Raw genomic sequence first — 21,594 nt, 5'->3', positions numbered from 1 at the left:
ACTAACTGCACTCTTGTAGACTCACTGTGCTCAGTTGTGAAATTGCTTCTGTGTATATATTTCCAGTACAAGAATCAATTAATGAAAAAAAAGAGACTGAAATAAGTAGGATTTTGTACATATATAATTTAAAACTATTCTGTACCAGTACAATATATTAATTTTACAAATGTAAAGTTCATCAGCTGTTAAAGCATTTGCAAAACCACATATCCTACCATAACTTTATTGCACAGTATCTATGAAAATATTAATTCTTAAATTAGAAAACAAATGTTTCAATATAGAAGAGACAATCTGATTGAAAGACGATAAGAAAATCTACTCTGAAAATAACAAAATTTCACAGGATACCAAGCTCAACAGGTGCATCTGTAGGCCCCATCTACAAAACAGGATTATAGCATCCAGTACTGGCTATTAAAAAAAACCTCACTGTACCTTTGTTATAGATCCAAATGTAGTTCAGACTAATCTCATACCAAACACTACAGCAAGTCTAGTGTTAACATTTTTACTACCTTGTGTACTACAATTACTATTTCCAGGTAGTTCCTGACATCTGCTTGCTGAATCAACTTGTGATTTAACATTGCACAGGTATTTTGCAGGAATATATTCTTTGACACAGCACAGGACAGGGGTTTCTCTGTCTCCTAACTATTGACTTTTACCAGTGTAACATCTGTAAATAGAAAACACCAAGAAGGAAAGTTAAATGTGTTTTTCACAAAAGCAAACAAAATTTAGAGTTACAAACCCTAATTAGAAAATGTCAAGTGACAACTTTTTGGCCTGTACTTATCTCCACTAGGAAGTTAGTTGTACCTCTTAAATGTAGTGTAAGCAGCAAAATATATATTTTATATATAAGGGTTCTGTTTGAAGGTATATTAACATGATTTATAAAATGTTAATATGTTCCTGGATCTAAATAATCACAGTTAATAAGCAGTTACAAGAAAGCCTGGTAGAAAATCCAGTTTACCGCAGAGGCAAGTACATAAGCTAAGAGGCTGTCATACATTGACTGCTCTTGTGTACAACAGTTTTATCTCTGCCAAATAATGTGAAGAATTTATCAGTGAAGAACAATAAATAGGGTGGATCATGAAGCACATCAAAACCTCAACTCCACTGAGCCAACTGAAATTGTCTAGTATGCATGAATTGGATTCTCTAAAGTGGTTTTGGGTACTTATGTCCTGCATAAGCCAAGTCACTGACATTACACATCCTAACAATATTTTTTTTTTTTAATAGTGGTTATGAGATGACAATTTGCAGGTAAAGTATTTATCAAAACCCCAAATGAATAGAAAAACTTGCATCTATCAAAGATTACAGGCAGTCCATTTTCAGAACTGGCTCCTCTTCTCACAGCTTCTCAACCAGCTGTTTCTTTTTAAAAATAATATCTTATAAAAAGATTCTACAAAGAAAGAAGTGTTTCAGAACCCCCCTCCCCAGCTGTTGTTTTCCCTTGCTAATTTTCTTTTTTACTGGAAAAAAAATACTGAAACTTTATCAAATAGGTACTGCATTAAGTAAGCTATAACATCTGTTGTCCAGGAATTTTCTTCATATTCCCAAACATGTGCAATTTCCCACATGTTTTGTGGGGTATCTGAGGCTGTCGCTGATAAACTTATTCTGACCATACGGTAATGGGCACACAAAGGAAATTTTCTGTCATTAAATACATTATAAAGCATTTTAATAAAATAATTTTTGTAACTTCAGTATAATACATGTTTGCAAAACTAAAAGGGTTTTTAAAAGTGCTAAGTATTAAACAGAAGTTTCTTGAAACGGTGAAGTTCCACAACTCAGACATATAACGGCTTCCCCTGCCCATAAGGTAGGCACGCTATTTGGTTGTAAAAAAGAGCCAAGTGTCACTTGTCAATTAATCCAGCTTCTTTAATTTTTGTGTAGAAGAATTTCTCCAGTATATTGGCACACTTGTAGTATTCGCTCTCAGGGGGGTTGTACTCTCTGCAATTTGTAAAGACTCGCTGCAAGTCTGCCATGAACAATTTCTTAGACACGTAGTACCTATTCTTGAGTCGCTCACTCATTGTTTTGAGATCTGTACAGAGGAAAAATAGATTAACAGCGTTTGATTCAGATGCTTCCTGCAATACCTGATTTGCCATTTAACATCTGCCATTTAAATGACCATTTCACATGCCCCGGCAAATTTAGGATTCGGGATTCCTACTCGCTTTTGCCTTAAGGTGCAGTCATTTTTTTTGGCATCAACAGCAATTGAGCCCCTGGCACTATACACTGTTTCACTGTAAGAATGACTTTGTGTAGAGATTATTTTTTATTTTTTTAAAACATTAAAGCATCATTATTTTGCGTTTTCATACTTCTGAATTTTCAGTGGGCATTAGGTGTCCCCAAGTTTCCTCTAACTGCTCTCTAAGCAACTGGAGAGTTAACAGAGCAGTGGTCAGCTCTGCTGGAGGAGGCCTTGGGAATATGTAAGCAAAGAATTCAAACATCACAAAACATGTACGTTAACATAAAATCCTCACTTCTGTGTGAACGCAGCTGAGAAAGGACATCTGTTTACACTACAAGCAGTACTTGCAGCTTGAAAAAAACATTAAATTTGTTCCACACTCTACATGTATTTTTTTAATTACGTCTTCAAAGATTATAGTTGTGTATCCGTTTCCAAAAGTCACATGAGAACACTTCTCTCCTGCTTTCAACACATCATACAAAACCTTTACTTACAGAACATTCTTTAAAAAATATTTTCCTTTATTCCAAAATCAGTCATCTGTAAAATATGTAAATCACCCCAAGTGTTCTCTACACAGTTGCTTCCCCTGTAATTCTTATCAGGCATTTTAAAATCTTATCTATGTTACAAGTATTCTAGGAGTGAGTACAGGAGTAGTAGAGAAGTGTGCTAGATGCCTTGGCTTTTCTCACCTCAGGTGCTCTAACAGCTGGGTTTTTTTTTAGCAATGCTAGAGCCAGGCTTCAGCAGCACCTTTGTGAAGCTAAGAGAAACAGCTGAAATGGAGAACACTTACTGCCAACAAGTACGGCAAGGAAAGCGGAGACCAAAGGCCTCCAATGAAAAGGAATTAAACCTTAAAACTTCAGATTTAAAACTATGGTTGTGGGTATTTTTGGTTTGTTTTTGTTTGTTTGTTTGTTTTTGTTTGTGTTTGTTTTTTTTGGTTTTTTTTTTTTTTTTAAGGGAGATTCAACTTTGGTAAAGTAGAGAAAAGTCTGTCAAATTGACAAGAGGGGTTTATTTAAGAAAAGTTTGATGGATGCTCTCAAATACCTCTTCCAATGATTTGGAACTAGCATTGTGCAATGTTTTGTAAAAGCAAAGGCTCATTCAGCTCCTATTAAGTCTGAAATTTAGGTCCCTACATCTAAACTAGATATCCATATAATTATAATATCAAACTGAGAAGGCTGTTCAGCTCACACTAAAGCAAACATTGCTCACCTGGGCAGTTAAACTGTTCTAACTACAGTGGAAGTTTGGCTCCATCTGTCACTCAGCCATAGTTTTTGTATTGCAGCTGAAAAGGGGAAAAAAGCCCCAGACAGTATTTCTTGAAAATGAACAGCTGAAAGAGCACTTAAAACAGGGGAAAAGAAGTTTTCATACATGAGAATTGACCTTAGGAGGTAGTCAAAAAACCCTACAGCCATGCCTCTCAAATATTGTACAGTTTGGTCTATACACAAATTTATAGACAAATATTATATCTTGTAATATTCTGTATGTGATAGAATAAGAAAAGACAATGCTGTTTCTTTTTAACTGAAATTATGTCTGAGCCATTTTTGTACAGTATCAGCATGCTGGCAGTGAGAGCAGAAAGTAGAAGCTGATCATGGATCAAAACATGGTTTAGTTGTGTTGGGTTCCTTAGCTGAAAAAAACAAAGGAAAACAAAACCAAAGACCTCAGCTTAATCCTGAAATGAGAGCTGCTGTCCTCACCCTTAGTGTAATAGATCTGAACAAGGAAAGGACAGACAACATTCCTACTTTAGATCTGCCAACCAGTAAGTCCTCTGTAACCACTGTTCAGATTAAACATCCATGTAGATGTAACCTCTGCTCAGAAAAGGAGACAGAAAATTCTGTCACGGGATGTTGTCAACATTCTTTTTCTTCATTGCTAGAAAATACATTTGTGTTGGGGATAGAGGAAGCCAGCTGCTGTTTTACAAAGGACTCATATATTTGCTATTTGGAAATAAGTTAAATATTAAAAAGAATCATTAAGCCAAATTGGTATACACAGGTTAGGATCATATGCAAAGCAAAACTTTGTTCTTTAAGAAACTGATTGATAGTAGCCTGCAATGAACTTGTATTTCATTCTCTAATAACATTAAAAGGTACAGAAACTGTTATCAGAAAGACTGGAGGTGAGTACTACATAAACAATGAAGCAGTAGCAGGAGTTAGTTTGAAATCTTCTGCAATACAATAAAAACAAGCATCTGTTTAGAACAGCATTGAAACATCACTGAAATTATATGACCCAGCAATCAAAAGCAAAGAAAAACTTGATTAGCAGTTGTGTACTTCCCTTTGTAAGTAATCCTGCATAAACAATAATGGCATGATTTCAAAATGAAAATAGATCAACAACAACAACAAAAACCCCCACACCTCAGAGAATGCCAGCAGATCTAGAATGCAAAGATAAAAATTATCTTACAATCAGGTGCATGAAGCATTTTCCTAAACTTAAATTGGAGCAAACTGTTAACCCTTACTTTGAAAAACCCTGGTAATTTTGAAAAGGTTTTCTCTATGTGATTTAGAAAGCTTAAATCTGTTCTTCAAAACAATTCAAAAGCTCAGGTATTCCTACAAGTTTGCCTTGAGATTTTTTTAGCATGCCAGTACGACCTGCAACAACCAGTTACCACACATGAGAACATATTTGTATAACTCACATAAACCTGCTCAGTCCTGAAAGTTTCTGGCTGACTGCACCATTTAAGAGCTTGCTAGGGCTCTCTAGGGCATACTAAAATTTCACATGTATACACTGTGGATGCCTCACAAAGGTCACAGAGCAGTCATAAATTTCATCACACTTCTGGCACTTCAGAGCTGCAAGCTATTCAGCTGCAAGTAATATGTATCTTTTAACATAAAACAATCAGATTACAATTTATCTGCTATGTTTCCAGCTATAAAGATTTTTAAATGCTATACTTAAAAAATGTTAATGGCATTACCCATGGGAAACCTTATAACTTCATAATATCCAGGAGCTTCTGTTCTCTTCACAGGTTCCATGAAGGGCCAAGCGCTTTGATGGCTCTTTGGTAAAGAAAAAAGTAAGGTATCTAATATGGAAACTCTATATTGGAAATTATTTAAAAATCTTTACAGAAGATAAACTATAACTAGCACTCACCTTCACCTGCTGCAGGATGGTTTTTAATGTGCTGTAAAGTTGATCTGGATCCTTGGGCTCCTTACTTGAAAGAAAATACGAATACAAAAACATTATCTCAAATCCCTTGTCCTCATTACTATGGCATGCATTTTACCTAAAAACAACTCCAAAGTTTCAAGCATTTTATGGAAGAAATAATTAAACAGATTTACACACAAAACAAAACAACAACAACAACAAAAAACCACAAACACACAAACAAACAAAAAAACCTACCATACACCACACACACACAAAAAAAACACCCTCTCCCCAAAAAAAACCAAACCAAACCAAACCCACTTAAGAACTCATCCCTTGCACATGATTTATCTATTTTCCAATGGATAGAAGGAAATACCAAAGTACATTGTTTAAAGACTTTTCTCAAAGGACCTTCAGACTACTTCATCATTTTACTTTGAGCAGCACTTACCCTCTTTCTTTTCCACTTGGTTTCCAGCCAGTCTCTCCTGTACACCAACAACAGGAGAGATTACATGGGAACTACAGTAGGTCAAAACATTAACTGAGTTATTTCAACTCTAAAAAGATAAGCCATTTTAGCACTGCTGCAGTAAAATGAGGGTTTTTTAAATAAAAGCTACTCCTAATAAATAACATAACCATCTAGCTTACAACCCCATTTAGTCTCCTACATGCCTCTTCCTCCAGACTGATGAATAGACTCTAAAATATTCCTAAGTGAAACACACATTTTTTCAATAATTCAGTACAAATTTTACCACAGCCTCTGTAAACAATAATGATGTCAAAGTTATCCAGTTTGAACCCCGAGGGACAGAGAATAAACTGCAAAAAAGCACAGTTGAAAAAAGTCCCCAAAAGATGATACTTGAATATTCTATTTCTTTTTTGTCCTGTAAGTCCATGTTTGGCTCAGAACTCATCCTTGTACAGAATAACAGTGGTGCTAGAGGAAATTGCCAACTACACTGTGATACAAATCAAAGGGGGATCACATATAAATAAAATTACACAGGTACATAAAAGAGAATCAGTCTGGAATGCCTTAGGGAAGTCTCAAAGACAGCAATTGTAATGGAAACACAGAAATCTTCATAGAAACCAACATCAGCAGACCAACACAATTATGTTTTAATAACAAAGAAATATGTGACTACATGAGCATTTCTAGTCTTGGTCCTTTCTTGGGCTGTTTTGTTTCTGTTCTACATTAAAAATGTTGATACATACTAATTCCAGGAATGCTTTCTATAGGAATCTGCCGTACTCCATCTTTGAAGCAAGAAAGGCCAGGATAAACTTTTCGTATCTGAGCTTGTTTCCTCTCTATGAGCTTTTTAATGATCTGTAATGAAGCAGCAGGGGGAAAAAAAAAGAAAAGAGAAATTTATTTGCTGAACTGTAAATGTAGCAGATTAATGCAAGGAAAAGAAACACTCTTACTTCCTAATCTTGTGGTCCTTCCAGATCCCCTAAAGCTGGTAACAGGGATAAGCTAACCTGGTCAAACACTAATTCTGCAAATGAAGCTATCAAGTCTCTCAACTGCCTATTTAGGTACAAATCAGCACAAAATGGAGTCAGTATTTGCTGTATTGATCACAAGCTCCACAGCTCCTGGGAAGGTGGCAGCAAAGGTCAGGAAGTTTCCTGGAAGCAGGTTTGGGAACTGGCTTGAACTCTTAACAGCTGGTGCTTCTGAACTGCTTCAGCACAGCCAGTTAGAAATTTCAAGGCACAAGCTGAATGCACATATTTCAATGCACATATATGTTCCTATCCAAAATTTTAGAAATACCTGTTCACTTTCAAATCTCTACATAACAGTATGAGCTGCTTAGGTATCAGTCAGAGTTATTCTTACTGAAGATTTTCTCTCAAGGAGGTCAGAATGATACCACTCTTTGGAAGCTAAATTCTACTCTGCTTGTAAAAGCCAGGAAAGGATTTTCCAGTCCTGGGTACGCTCTGTTCTGCTTTGCAATCTCATTACCTCAATTCTAAGTCATTTGCTTTGGTGCTCTTGACACGCACTTAGACGCTTACCTAAGAGCTTTGTGTGTCCTGAATCTGTCACTTCCAAAATGGCTTACTTCATAACCAGCAGTAAACAAATGTGCAGCCATTCAGACCACGACCGTTTGAGAGACTATTTTCTTTGGAAATAACAAAGATGGACCTATTTTTATTTTTAAAGACATTCACTCTCCCTGACACACATAGTATTTTCTCTCAAAGAATAGGAAAAGGAAAAAAAGCAGACTTTAGATAGAGGTTACCAATGTTAAAAGAAATACAGGATAAAACACCATTATGGCCAGAATCCAGTGTAACATCAAAATACTTTCAAACTAATTGTTAAATCCACCTTAAACCCTTCTTATAATCTAGGAACTTGTGGCTCTTTCTGATTAAAACAGGCTGTTCAATCAGTAATGCTGATTACTCACAAGTCAGCCACAGAGCTCTGCATATAGGGATTTTTACAGAATGACTGTAAATGAGCTACAAATCAGGCAGTGCAGACTCACAAATGGTCTGTGACTTGTACCCAGTGTCAGGTGACATGCTGTTAGCAGCCATAGGCATACTCTTAATTATTTCAACAAAAGCTTAGATCCCAGGAAAAGCTTCATTTCTAAAAGGACAGGACTAGAAAAGCCTGATGCCCAGTATTGGCCAATACCAGCAGCAAACCAGGTCAGTACATAATCCATACTGGCAATATTCAAAATTCCAGTTATGTTCAGGTATCATCTTCACTGCTTTTGATTTGAGCAGACAAGCAAACATTCTTCATAAAGCTGCTGCAGACTGAGAGCTATTTCTGAATTCCCTTGGAACAAGAAAAACAAAAAGCCTGTCTTGTGTCTTGAGTGTCAAATGGGCAATCCTAAAACGCACATCCAGAGGTATATATATATTTATTCTCAGAGAAGTTACAACAGCATAGATCAGTGTATAACAACAGCTTGCTTTCTAATAATGGTAGACGTGTCTGGAGGACTGACGCAATTTATCTCCCAGTGGAATGTCTTCAAGTGTTTTGAAACAATCTGGACATCCCACCAAATGAGAGAGTGAAGAATACAAAATAACGTTATGTTAATAAAGCATTCCCAAAACCAAAATCTTAAAAAAATAAGTTAATGGAAGTGATACGTTCATAGTTTGGACCTAGAACTGCATTACTGCAGTTAAGCATGCCTGAGATGTAACAGGCCACAAGACTCACATTCATTATCTGCTCACCCTGACAACATCCCATCCTTGAGGGGAAGGTGACACATCCAGCAGTAGACTGGGATCTGAAGAGTAACCCAACTAAGCATGGAAGTGAAAAAAACTACGATCTAGGTTGTATGGGCATATGAGAACTTTCCCAAAAAATGAAGTTAAGAAATCTTGTAAACAAAATGTATAGCACTCAGATACTGTCTTTCTTTTTGTAAGCACAGGCCAAATAGTTCTACTGGGAGGAAAATGATGGAGAAGTATTTTAACAGAAGTCATGACATTTAACCAGCCTCGAAAGAACAAATTATCCTTGTACTCTGTATTTCTTTAAAAACCCAGGAAGGTACTTAAACACAACTGGAAACATCTTAATTATTTTATTAATAAACTGCCTTATTAAATGGAATATTATTATGGACTACATTTAAAACATTCCACATAAACTCCAAAGAAACACAGCCTGAAACTTAAGGTAGTACACCCTTGATTTATATATTAAAACTGTGGCAGAAAAAGTAATCCTCATTCCCAAGAGTAAAATACAGGACATGTAGTACAAACACTCCTTTCAAAAGTCACCTAATGAACGCTACTGTCATGGGAGGGTGAGAGAAGAAAAAAAGTTTACAAAGCTGCAGAACTAATCAATCTCACAATATGTTGTTTAGCTACGACAAAATTTAGCTATGAAATACTGCTCAAAATATCAGTACTTTTCAACACTTCTGTTATGGTGAATTTAGTAAAGTAAAATTTAATATTTCAACTGCAAAACTATGGCACTGGGACTTGCCTGAAAGAATTATTCTAACTAACAAAAGTATATATTCCAATGTTTTAAGCACCAAAGCAAAGAAGAGAGCTAACCTGTTACTGAATGAATTTTTCTAAACATCTGAATAGATTATAATGTTCAGTGTTTCATTTCAGCCTTTACCTCTTTTTGCTTTTTAATGATGACAGAAAATTCCGTGTAGGGGATCCTTGGATTTAATTCACATCCCATTAACGTGGCACCCTCATAATCCTTGATGTAGCCAACATATTTTGCTTTTGGTACTTTAATATCTTTGGAGAAACCCTGAAGAAGGAAAAAACTCAAGTTGTCATGATGCCATTTTCCTTTTACATTTGTTTTAACTGAAATGTTACGATGATTCAGAACCAAATCCATCATAAATTTAAAATACAGACAATACAATGGAAAGAGTTATAGACTAGGGTTCATAGCATTGCAAACACCTTCTTCTGGAAGCCAGTTCATACAAGAATAGTTAATTACATATATGTAGAGGAAAAGAAGGGAGAAAGGGGAAATAAAAAGATGGAAGAAAAGATTTTTATTGTGGATAAATTTCCTGGATTTTTCAAAAAAATTGCTACTATAATATTAAAGGATGCCAGTTCTGTAGGCATTAATCAAGGAGAGTTGCTGTTCAAGTCAATGACAGTAATTTTATAGACAGAGAAGACAATGATTTTTTTTTTTTACTTTTATATTTAAAGTGAAAAGATAAAAAAATCCCCTTAAAAGTTCCAGAGCCATACTACAGTCTTCATACAGTTCAAAAGTTAATTGAAAAACAAACCCACAAAAGAATTAACTGTGGCAATAAAAAGCAGTGTAGAACTCTCATTTGGCTGCATTTTATTCTTCTGTTACAGTGCTATTTATGAACCCTCAGTAAAAATCAAGAACCCAACCAGGACTTCTGTCTCACAACTCATCATCAAAGGCTTCAGGCCTACATGGAGACTGAGTACCTTCAGACTGGGGAAGGGACATTTCAGATGTGAAAAGTGTCTGTCTGTACAGATCTCACAGCACTATCACAAGCCCAGCTTTTATTCATTTTGGATGTTTGAAGAGCAAATTATATCAGCTTTATCTAGAGAATCATAGATCCTGAGGTCGGAAGGGACTTAAGGAGTTTACTCCCATCCCTGCTCTGGAGCAGTTTCTCATCAGATCTGGTTGCTCAAGGTCATGTCCAGTCTTGAAGACTGCCATGGACAGAGGTTCCACAACCTCTCTGGGCAACATTTTCCAGTATTCCACCACCCTTAAGACTGGAAGAAAGGAAAAAAAAAAAAAAAAGTTCTATCTAGCTGCAATTTCCCATGAAATTTATGAAAGTTACGCCCTTGTTTCTAGTCCTATTGCTGTACTTCCCTGAGAATAGTCTGACTCTATATTCTCTCTATCATCTGACCAGATAGTTGACAACTGCTTAATCTATCAAATCTATTTGACAGATTAGACATGACAGTCTTTCCTGAACTTAAACTTCATGCTTCAAATCAGGAGAAGCTGTGACCACAGGTGAGGTCAGTTCTAGTCCACCACAGGTGTGTCTGGTCCTTCTTTATACTTACAGAATCAGTGAAGGTACTGAATGAATGAAGCAGCAGCCAGCTTATATGCACCTGGTTTTTAGACTTGACTAATTATAGGCCATACCACACACCTACACTGAGATGATTCCAATAAAGTAAAATGCATTGTAAGCCAGTATCACTACACACCGTGAACACAGAACATATTTTGTAGATAAAAAATACACACATAATGTTGCACTATGCATTTTATCCAACTACTTGGTCATGTCTAGGTGTTTAGTTCATCACTGCTACATGTTAACTTCTTACACGAAGTAGTTTCTTACATTGACTTACCTGCTTTTTGAAGTAGCCGATAGCATATTCATCTGCATACGTGAGAAAGTTGAGAATGTTGTGTTTGATGTGATACTCCTTCAGATGGTTCATTAGGTGAGTCCCATAACCCTGTGTTAATCATATGAGGAAAAAGCCATTTAAAGCCTTTGGGGACTGCACATATTAGAAACTGTGGACCAAGGGTCATTACAGACTGTTTTTCAAAAGGCAATCCTTCCTCTAGTTCCTGTTTTAAAGATTTTCTCATAACTAACTTGGTGAGGCATACTCAAGATCAAACTGTTTTCAGCCTTGTTAAGGTATCTCTGTAACCCAACAGGGAACACAAAATATCACAGCTTCCAGTGTCTGATTTGCTTTTAACCTGAAAGAGACCAAAACAGGCTGTCTCTGGAGGTAAAGCATAGCTCTAAAGAGGTACGTTGTCCTGGAATTTGTAATTCCAGGTGCACATGTATTTTTTTCCTTTCAAGTTAGATATCAACTATCAATAGACACGTTTCACCAATAACAAAACTATGTATATTGTAGTAATAATAACAGTCCTTACCACTTAAAAAGTGCAAAGCAATAAGACTACCAAAATTACTCCTTCTAGAGGAACCTGACCTGAGAACAGAGTAGATCTCCATTCTACTATATTCTGTGTGCCTGTAGCAGAAACAGCCTCTGCCTCAACTTACCATAGGACATAAAAGGGAATAGTGCAACAGTTATTACCATAATAAGCATCTGAAAATTATTTGGTCCACAATAAAATAAATAGTCTGCCTTCTGACTGCACACAGCAATAATTTCCATTTTCATTCAATCCCAAAGTAAACAAGAGATTACATTTATTTAGATTTCCAAGTAAACTCATATTTCCAGTCTCAAACTGAATTAAAGTAGGATTTTTTTTTCCCCAAGAGTAGGCTGTTCACCCACTATGAACACATAGTTTTTCTCAGTTACCTGCTGGTAGGGTTCACCTTACTCAAATAGGAATGTAGGAAAGCAAATTTTCAGAAACAGTCAACAGATCTTCATATACAACGAGGTGCCCAGAGGGTAACAGCAGAAATTGTGAATTATATATGCAAAGACAACCTAGGCAAGCTCTCTGAGGGGTTAGATTTATTTGCTCTATTATATTCTCAAAGGCTGTTCCTAGAGAATTGCAACATACCTTTGGCAGCTTAACTTGTGTAATGCAGTTCATTGGTTTAGTAGAATGAAAACAACATCTATCAATTATCCAAGCTTAGAACAGACATAATAAAAGCATGTTCTGTTGTTTACAGTTGCTAAAACACTTGGATACTTTTATGACAGGCCACGGCTCTGTAACACCAGAGCTGAATAAAATCAAATATAACCCAAATACTAAAAATTGCCACAGGCTTTCAGTCCTACTGTGTTACCTTTCTGCACTCAGTGCTCTTCCCATCAAAGTAGGGCACACAATTTCTGCATGTTCAGCTGCTGCAAACTAAATTAATGCACATCTTGGCTCTAAAAGTTTCAACTGAAAAACATAAAGCTACAGCACCATCTAAAGGCAAAATCCTGAATCAAATGGTCATCGATCTATCTCTAGTCCCCAGGAAAGTAAGAGGAAACTTTCATAGCTTCATAGTGCTCTATATTCTTTCAACACAGCTGCTACTGCTCAACGCTCAGACAGCATCTTGTGAAACTGGCTCAAAAAAGAGTGTATAGAATAAACTATGTGCTTATTTTGAGAGGCAAAACTATACTTAATATTTTGGATATAACTCATTTTGACTGAAGTCATGTAATGTCACAAAGTGATTGCACACAAATTACTGTCACACGCAAGCGACACTTATTTCAGTCACCTGTGAGGTGTTAAACTCCACAGAGAGGCAACTGCTGGAGACAGAGGAGTGAACAGTCCAAGGACGGGAGACTACTGGCCACTACTGCTGCGTTGAGAAAGATTTTATTTATCTAATTAATTACAAGGAATCCTACTCTTATGCTGGTGATTCTAAATCCACACATTTGTTTAATTTTTATGTGTTAAATATGGAATCACTGTACCTTTCAAACTCTGTTTCTGTTTGGCAACTCAGCAATATACACAATGTAACTAACAAACTCAGGAGCATGTGAAGTAGTGAGTGGGACTCAAATGTGTTTAATAAATTCTAGCAGAGAATTATTCTTACCTTGACTTGCTCATTAGAAGTCACGGCACAGAAAACAATCTCTGTGAATCCTTGGGAGGGGAACATCCGGAAGCAGATACCACCAATAACACGACCATCTTTTATTAATGCCAGGGTCTTGTGTTTCCTGAGTAGACAGAAGTCACTTTAATTCATGTACATAAAGTGCCACTACCTTCCTTTTTTTCAGAAACTTGATTCACTTCTTTCCATGATGCTAATGCAACTGTATATGCCTCTGTTAAGTTTGCTGCTTCTACCTACAGAAGAGTTGCTATTTTAACACTGCTTTGAATTTACCATAAAATTCATTATTCACACAGCAAGGTCCTGGCCTTGCCAAGTACTCCTAGATACTAAGATAATATCCAAGAAATAAGAGCTGCATTACTTTCATTGAAACTACTGCTGACAATTATGTCATTGCACAGTTCTCAGGACAATTTTACCCTAACTAAATTAGAAATTAATGGAGTTACAGGACAGCAAGTCCTTTCTAAGGGACTCCTGTTTCCTTGCATGCACTCAGCTATCAGTTTCAAGTACAGCTGATGAAGCAAAAAAGTATATTTCTTATTTCTAATCACCCACTCCATATGGAATAAAGAAAAGAATAAACATCCATTTCTGTTGCACTTGCACTGACTGCCAGGAGAGACATGACAAGGTGCAATCTGAACCCCTGTGTCAACAATTAAGAATTTTAGTGTAATCCTCAAGGTCTGCAAAGATTTACACTGCACCTGTCCTCTAGTTTATTCAGTATAAGGTACCATATAAATTGTATAAACAATACAGCAAATTTACAGAAGGTATCTTTTCTGGGGAACGGTCTATGCCAAAAGCGAGCCCTTGCCACAAAAAGCTACTCTTAGGACTAGTCATATTTTATGTGCCATGGCTGAAGAAGGGTTTGTACATTTTATGTATTCTTCTTTTTCTTCTACTTATTTTGGTGCTCTTAATTTGTGGACTGGCAGTGGCAATGTAGTTGCATAAGCTTTTACTTTTGTTTATTCACATTTCATCAGTTTAAGGAATAAGATTCACTACAAATGACTATTTTGGAAATAAGAACATTAAAGGCAGTAATTAATAGCTGAAAGAAACTTGGGAGGGGAACACCAGTATCTCACACTTGACATAGGCTTGTGTGTACCCAGTACTTAGCGTAGGTCTCCAGTGTGTGTCCCTGGAGACTCACAGCAGATGCTGGGTACTCCAAGGTATCCAGATGTGCTTTGCTTTCTTTGGGTCAACTGTTTGCTTCAGGTGCAAAAAGGAGAGCATTTTCTTGCTGTAGCAATTATCCATACAACTTTCTCAAGCTCAGACCACTCTCCAAACAGACATCTACACTGAAAAGCACTTAAACCACTAGCAATTCCTCTCAGCCTGAAGGGTCTCCTAAGGCACATGGAACATGAGGAAGTGGCTGGTGGCAACCAACATGGCTTCACTAAGGGCAAACTATACCTGATAAATTTGGTGGCCTTTTACAATGAAGTTACAGCATCAGTGGATAAAGGAAGAGCATCCAATGTCATCTACCTATAATTGTGCAAAGCATTCAACATTGTCCTGCACAACGTCCTGGTCTCTAAAATGGAGAGACATGGATTTGATGGATGCAGCGCTCGGTGGGTAAGGAACTGGCTGGATGGACGCACCCAAAGAGTTGTGGTCAACAGCTCAGCATCCAGGTTGTCAACCCAGCTGGGATGAACACCACCCGTCACTGGGCAGGGCCCAGTGCTGTTTAACGTCTTTGTCAGTGACATGGACAGTGATGTTGAGTGCTCCCTCAGCCAGTTTGTGAAAGACACTAGTCTGTGTGGTGCAGTCAACGTGCTGGGGAGAAGGGATGCCATCCAGAGGAACCTTGTCAGGCTTGAGAGGTGGGCCCAAGCCAACCTTATGAAGTTCATCAAGGCCAAGTGCAAGGTCCTGCACCTGGGTCAGGGTGATCCCAAGCACAGAGACAGGCTGGGTGGACTATGGATTGACAGCAGTCCTGAGGAGAAAGACTTGGGGGTGCTGGTTGATGAAAAGCTCAATAAGAGCCAACAATGTGTGAGTGCAGCCCAGAAACCCAACTGTATCCTGGGCTGCATCAAAAGAACCATGGCCAGCAGGATGAGGGAGGTGATTCTCTCACTCTACTCTGCTCTCCTAAGACCCCACCTGGAGTATTGTGTCCAGCTCTGGAGCCCCCAACACAAGAAAGACATGGACCTGTTGGAGCTGGTCCAGAGCAGGGCCACAGAGATGATCAGAGGGCTGGAGCACCTCTTCTATGAGCACAAGCTGAGAAGTGGGGGTTGTTCAGCCTGGAGAAGAGAAGGCTCTGGGGAGACCTTACTGCAGCCTTCCAGGATCTGGAGGGGGCCTACAAGAAAGCTGGGGAGGGACATTTCACAAGGGCTTGTAGTGGTAGGACGAGGGCTAATGGCTTCAAACGGGAAGAAGGTTGTTTCAGATTAGACATAAGAAAGATGTTCTTCACCAGGAGGGCGGTAAGACATTGGAACAGGCTGCCCAGGGAAGTTGTGGATTTTACATCAGTGGATGTAAAGTGGATGTTCAGGTTGGATGGGGCCTTGTGCAGCCTGGTCTAGTGAGAGACGGTCCTGCCCATGGCAGCGGGATCGGGACTAGATGATCCTTAAGGTCCTTTTCAACCATTCTATGATTCCAAGAAAGAAACACAGGAGAAGGCCATGGCTGGACACCACTATTTCGGAATTTTGCTTTGATGTTTGGTTATGAAGAAGCCTGGCCTCCTCAACCAGTAGCCCCTGCTTGAGATCACAGTGCCGCTCAGGCTCCAAAACTCAGACAAGATCCTGGAGTACCAAACTCCCGAGTGGTGCTCACATCCACGTAGCAGAGATAAAAGAGTCTGGACTGGTGACATGACATGAGTGCTGTTACCCTCTGAAGAACCCAGGAGAAGGCCCCAAGACCAGTCTCCTCTGCCTGGAGACCAAAGTCCTGTACAACAGTCCCCAGGACTGGGCTGTTTGTGCTTTGGCAATAGCACAGAACCAGCAGCAGCATTTGCTGACACCAAGGGAGTATTGCCAAGGAGTAATTTCTCCCATGCTGTTTAAATGCTGCTGTTCTTCATAAATCCCACAAGTTCTCCTCACTGAAAAACATTTGGTTCATGATCTGCTCAGAGGATGGAGCAGCCTGCAAGTTACTAGGGGTCTGGAAACCACTTGCAAGCACCATAACTCTTTTCTGGCTTTCAGTTCTAACATTCTAAAGTACAGGATAGGTAGGAGCCTTCCCTGCAGAGCCAGGTCCCTGTATTGGGTTTGCAGGGGGAGGTTTTGGTAGTGGGGGGGCCACTCGGGCGGGTCCTGTGAGGAGCTGCAGAAGCTTCCCCTGTGTCTGACAGGGCCAGAGCCAGCCGGCCCCACTGCCGGTCACCCCGTGCTGCTGCAGGGGAGGAGCTGTAGAGTTCCAGAGTAAAGTTAAGCCTGTGAAGAAGGGGGCAGGGGGGCAGGTATTTTAAGGTTTAGTCTTTATTTTCTCATTATCTGACTCTGACTTGATTTGCAACACATTACATTAGCTTTCTCCAGGTTGAGTCTGTTTTGACTGTGACAGTAAGTGGTGAGTGCTCTCTCCCTCTCTTTGTCTCGACCCACGGGCCTTTTGTTTTATTTTCTCTCCCCTGATTAGCTGAGGAGAGGACAGATAGAGTAGTGTTGGTGGGCACCTGGTATCCAGCCAGAGTCAACCCACCACAGTCCCACAACAAGAAGCCACTTGTCATTAATACATCTACTGAGATAGTATTTGGGTACAATTCAATTAGATTGTCCAAGAGTTACAGGGGCTTGGAAAGATGGGAAAAGGCTAGCAGAGGCAGAGCTGCTCTCCATGCCATGTCACCTTGCTCCTTCCTTCCTTCACCACTGCCTGCATCAGGCAGCATCAGGCTCTTCTGTCTCACCTGCCAAACTCCTCCCCAGTGGTACTCACGGATCAAAGACCAAGCGTGTGATGTACTCCTTTGGCATTCGAGGCAGCTGATGGGAAAACACGTTCTGCAAACCAACCAGCCACATCATGATCTTCTTGTTGGGCTTCTGGTTCAGGGAGTTGCCAACCACATGGAATTCGATCACCCCCCTGCGCTCCTCCAGCCTCGCTGCCTCATCCCGGGCAGAATGCGCCGAGAGGAAGTTGGTCTGTGCCACACAAGAGAGGAACAAAATCACATTCAGGGGATTTCACATCCTCTGACAGAACAGCTCTAATGAACAAACAAAACCTCTTTTTTTCCAAGCCATCTTTTTACAAAAATAGACCTGACAATGATGATTTTTTTTTTTTTTAGTCGAAGTGACGCTGTGAAATAAGTTGGATATAAGTCTACATTACCGTGTACACAAGCTTGTTCAAATTTCTTTTAGTAAAGATGAGGTAACAACAGTGATGGTTACAACTCAACAAGTTCTAACATCTGTCAGGGAACAGCACTCATCCAGTTGAAGCTTATGCCACTAATTCTTCATGTTTTCTTCAGTCTAGCCACCCTGGACAAAAGTAGTGGATTCACCAAGACATACTGCAAATCACATATTTTAAGGGTGGTGCAGACCAAGTCATATTTTTTCATTTTAGCAGTGCTCTCCACTACCTATGCCACTATCATAAAAGCCTAAAAATAACATTTTAATTCCTCCTGATTTTGCTGTTACATATCTAGCAGTCACATCCAAATATTTGAATGGAGATGAAATTAATACAGACGATTTATTTCACTCTTTTTTTTTTTCAAGATCATTTTACAATGCCAAAACACCTCTGCCTGCACATACTGTTTACTTTTTAGAGGAAAATTTGGCTGCTAGGTTTCTAGTCCCTGCCAGCCCCAGTCTGTGCCAGACTGGCACAGCATTTGTAATATGCAGAGCCATCAGTCACAGTATATAGTTTGAGTAAGAAACGTAGGTGGTTCCAAATATTCAGCAGTCTCTAGCTAAACCTTGGCAAACGAGAGCTGCTGGCAAAACACAGCTTGGCGAAGGGAACAGAAGGAGGAAAAGGCAGCCAAAAAAAAAGTGTGCAATTCTCTACATGGTACAAATCTGCAATTTTGTTTGTTTTTCTCTTCCAGCAGAAAAAAAGAGCAACTGTGGAAGACAGATCAAATAACTGTTTCAATCAGCCCTTCTGCACTAGGCACAGGTTTTAACTTGAGATTTTTTTTATTCTGCTGCAATATTTGAACCCCAACTCTGGAGCTGTTCTGTAGCTAAAGTACCTTGCAAAATAACCTGGGATCTACCTTTTTATTATCACTGCTTTCCAAATCTCTTTGCAAACAGTACACAATAGTGAAAAAAAAAAAAAAGGTAGAACTATTCTTCATGTTAATGATGAATTTCTTCAATACTTTTTCCTCACTATTCTTCTTATTGACAGCATATGAGTTTCGTGGAGTCTTAACTTACCATGCTCTATTCATGTGGAACATTTATTAAAAAAAGGCCATTTACAAACAGACCTGTTGCAACACCAAGTGGATGTATTTCTCACCTCTGGCCCAAGCATTGCTGCAGGATCTGTAATTGTTGACATTACTTCATTGATTAACTCAATAGGAATATCTCCTACCACCCTTGGTCTTTTGGAATCCTCCAGAGAATAGGGTTCATTATTTTTTCTCTTTTCCCCTACAAAACAAAACCAGGATAAATTAGAAACAACCCAGCTGTCACAGAATAGCACTATGAAGTGCAGGACTTCTGTTATATTCTTTAATTTTGGGTGTTTTTTTTTAATCCCTTCACAGATATGTGCAAGTTATGAGTTCTACAAAAGGCACACTGAATTTCTGTGCATCACATTGCTCACACATTCATTTATTCCATTCTTAAATCAGCTTATTACTGTTTCTTCTATTTCTTCCTATTCCTGAAATAGGAAACTTAAAATTGACAGTCTCCTGAATTCTCTTAGAACCCCCTAAAAGATTAGTTTTGTATCTGTGGTGTTTCAATTCTGTAGTGCCAAGTGCAATTCCAATGACAGCTCAGCTGCACAACTTAGTTTGTCAATTCTCTATTTCTTTCCAAACTCTCAAAAAAAAAAAAATCTTTCTAGTACTAACTACTCATTTTGCTGATCTGCAATGAAAAAAAAAAAATCTTCTACTCATTCCCTCTTTCAAGACCATTTTCCAACTCGTCCCTCAAAGAAAGCTGTAGCTTAAGAGCTACCTTAAGTTCCTCTGTAGTGAACACTGGGGCTAAAAATTGATTAATATTTTTCTACATTCTTGAAGACTTACTTTGCATAAGCTCATGATCATCTCTCTGACCTACAAACTCTCTTGACAGGCTCATTAATCCTAAGGTGTTTGAAAAAGGATTCATCAGGATAACTTATGCATTCAACAACTTTTTTTCCCAAAACCTTTTTTTTTCCTGACCTCATTGAGGTTTTAAATTTAACCTGGCTGGCATGTTTCTGCTTTTTTTTATTGCTCAAAAATATGCAATTTCAGTACTTTGAAATAACTAAAACAAACAAAAAATGCAACAGCCCTGTCTACTCTTATTTAAGTGTAACCTTTTTTGAAGGCTCATAATAATGCACTCAAAGTAAAGTGTTTTTCAACCACCTCTGGCACCAGTAGACCTTTCCTGACTTTAGTTTAAACAATTTTTTCTCAAATAGAGTTGCCATTTCTGTTAGGTAAACATTAGCACATTGAAGAAAAAGTTAGTATGTATAGTTACTATGTTACTATTATCTTTTAGCATAACACCTCAAAGTCCCTATTGCAGAGCGAAGGCAATGGCCACCACATACTGCAACTATTGATAACATTGACAGAAGCCAAAAAGCAAGTCCCCCTCTCCTTTACCTAGGTTTGGGTCAAGGGCAGAAGAAACTTTGCAAGCAGGACTCATATTACCACTGTTGGGTTGTTCCAGAGATGAAGGACTTGCAGTGTATGAAACTGATCTTGCAACAGGAGGAGGATTAATAACTGCAGTGGCATAAAAGACAAAATCAATAAAATGCAGACATGGAACCCATTACAGTTCTCATTCCATGACTGTTACAACGATGGACCCAACTTCACACCCACCACCTGAGAAGTAACAGCCAACATTGTGCAACAGAGCAATGCCGCCAGTTCACAAGTAGAGGATTAAAGCTTTATCTCAACATGTTTTTCTAAACTTCCACCTAATGATGGCCTATATTTCTGCTGGATGACAGACATTACAAATATCAGGCTTGATTATTCTGCAGTGCTGAGCACAAGCTAAGAAAACAAACTTCCTTCACATACCTGCCAAACCTGCTGGCATTCAGCTTCATGAAAAGGCTTTTTGTAAGGGTCTACTGAATAGCAAAATCTCATCATTCTGCTTCAGCTGTCCACTTTAACAGTGTTCAAAGACTGGTTGGACAAATCAAACTCAATAAAGGGAGAAGCTGTTGCCAGTTAAGAGGAAAAAACTATTATTTTTAAAGGCTACAAACTAATATCTCTCTCTCTAATGTGGTGTGGGTTTTTTTTTGTTTTGGTTTTGTTTTGTTTTGCCTTTAAACAAAACAAAACAAAACAAAACAAAACAAAACAAAACACTTATCCCAAATCATTCAGTCTTCATTTGTGTCAGGACTTCTGGCAGGCAGAATGGAGGTTTGAGGTGACACCTCATAGCCTGGACACCTGCAATCTTTCTCATTGCATGCCTTTATCCTGGTGTCATCACCAGCAACAGCTCTTTTGTACTGTATTCATGGCAAGAATCCAGTGCTTAAAAGGTGTACATTAAAATGAAGCACTGCAGAAACATACACGACCGAATGAACTCTGAGAGCAACATGATTTTAGAGTTTCAGTGAACCTGTACCTAAGGCATAATTTACTATTACATGGTGCGGACCAGGAATTTCTCACCAAAAAAAAATGCCTGTATCTGTCACAGTAGAATTACCCTCCTACTCCAAGAAATTTGCTATCAGATAAAGCGCTGATATGAAGGTTTTGTCAACTGATATCAACAATTGTTTCCAAGT

General features: G+C 38.5%; 1 protein-coding gene across 1 annotated transcript in view; it reads right to left on the bottom strand.

Moving 5' to 3' along the window:
• Positions 1-1,511: 1,511 nt before the first annotated feature.
• The window catches only part of LOC103774437 (histone acetyltransferase KAT2B), a gene marked incomplete at its 5' end in the record, with an annotated part of 28,650 nt that continues 8,567 nt past the window's right edge, over positions 1,512-21,594 (bottom strand). The window contains 11 exons of the mRNA XM_008941842.1: positions 1,512-2,092; positions 5,250-5,334; positions 5,432-5,495; positions 5,889-5,925; positions 6,671-6,785; positions 9,615-9,758; positions 11,354-11,464; positions 13,531-13,657; positions 17,527-17,735; positions 19,090-19,226; positions 20,423-20,548. Of these exons, the coding sequence (XP_008940090.1) occupies positions 1,899-2,092; positions 5,250-5,334; positions 5,432-5,495; positions 5,889-5,925; positions 6,671-6,785; positions 9,615-9,758; positions 11,354-11,464; positions 13,531-13,657; positions 17,527-17,735; positions 19,090-19,226; positions 20,423-20,548 (1,349 nt within the window). The remainder of the gene's footprint in view (positions 2,093-5,249; positions 5,335-5,431; positions 5,496-5,888; positions 5,926-6,670; positions 6,786-9,614; positions 9,759-11,353; positions 11,465-13,530; positions 13,658-17,526; positions 17,736-19,089; positions 19,227-20,422; positions 20,549-21,594) is intronic.

The sequence above is a fragment of the Merops nubicus genome, unplaced genomic scaffold (assembly GCF_000691845.1).
Source record: "Merops nubicus isolate BGI_N331 unplaced genomic scaffold, ASM69184v1 scaffold21266, whole genome shotgun sequence".
NCBI lineage: Eukaryota > Metazoa > Chordata > Aves > Coraciiformes > Meropidae > Merops > Merops nubicus.
The sequence above is the reverse complement of the archived record's forward strand: the minus strand, read 5'-3'. Positions and strand labels throughout refer to the sequence as shown.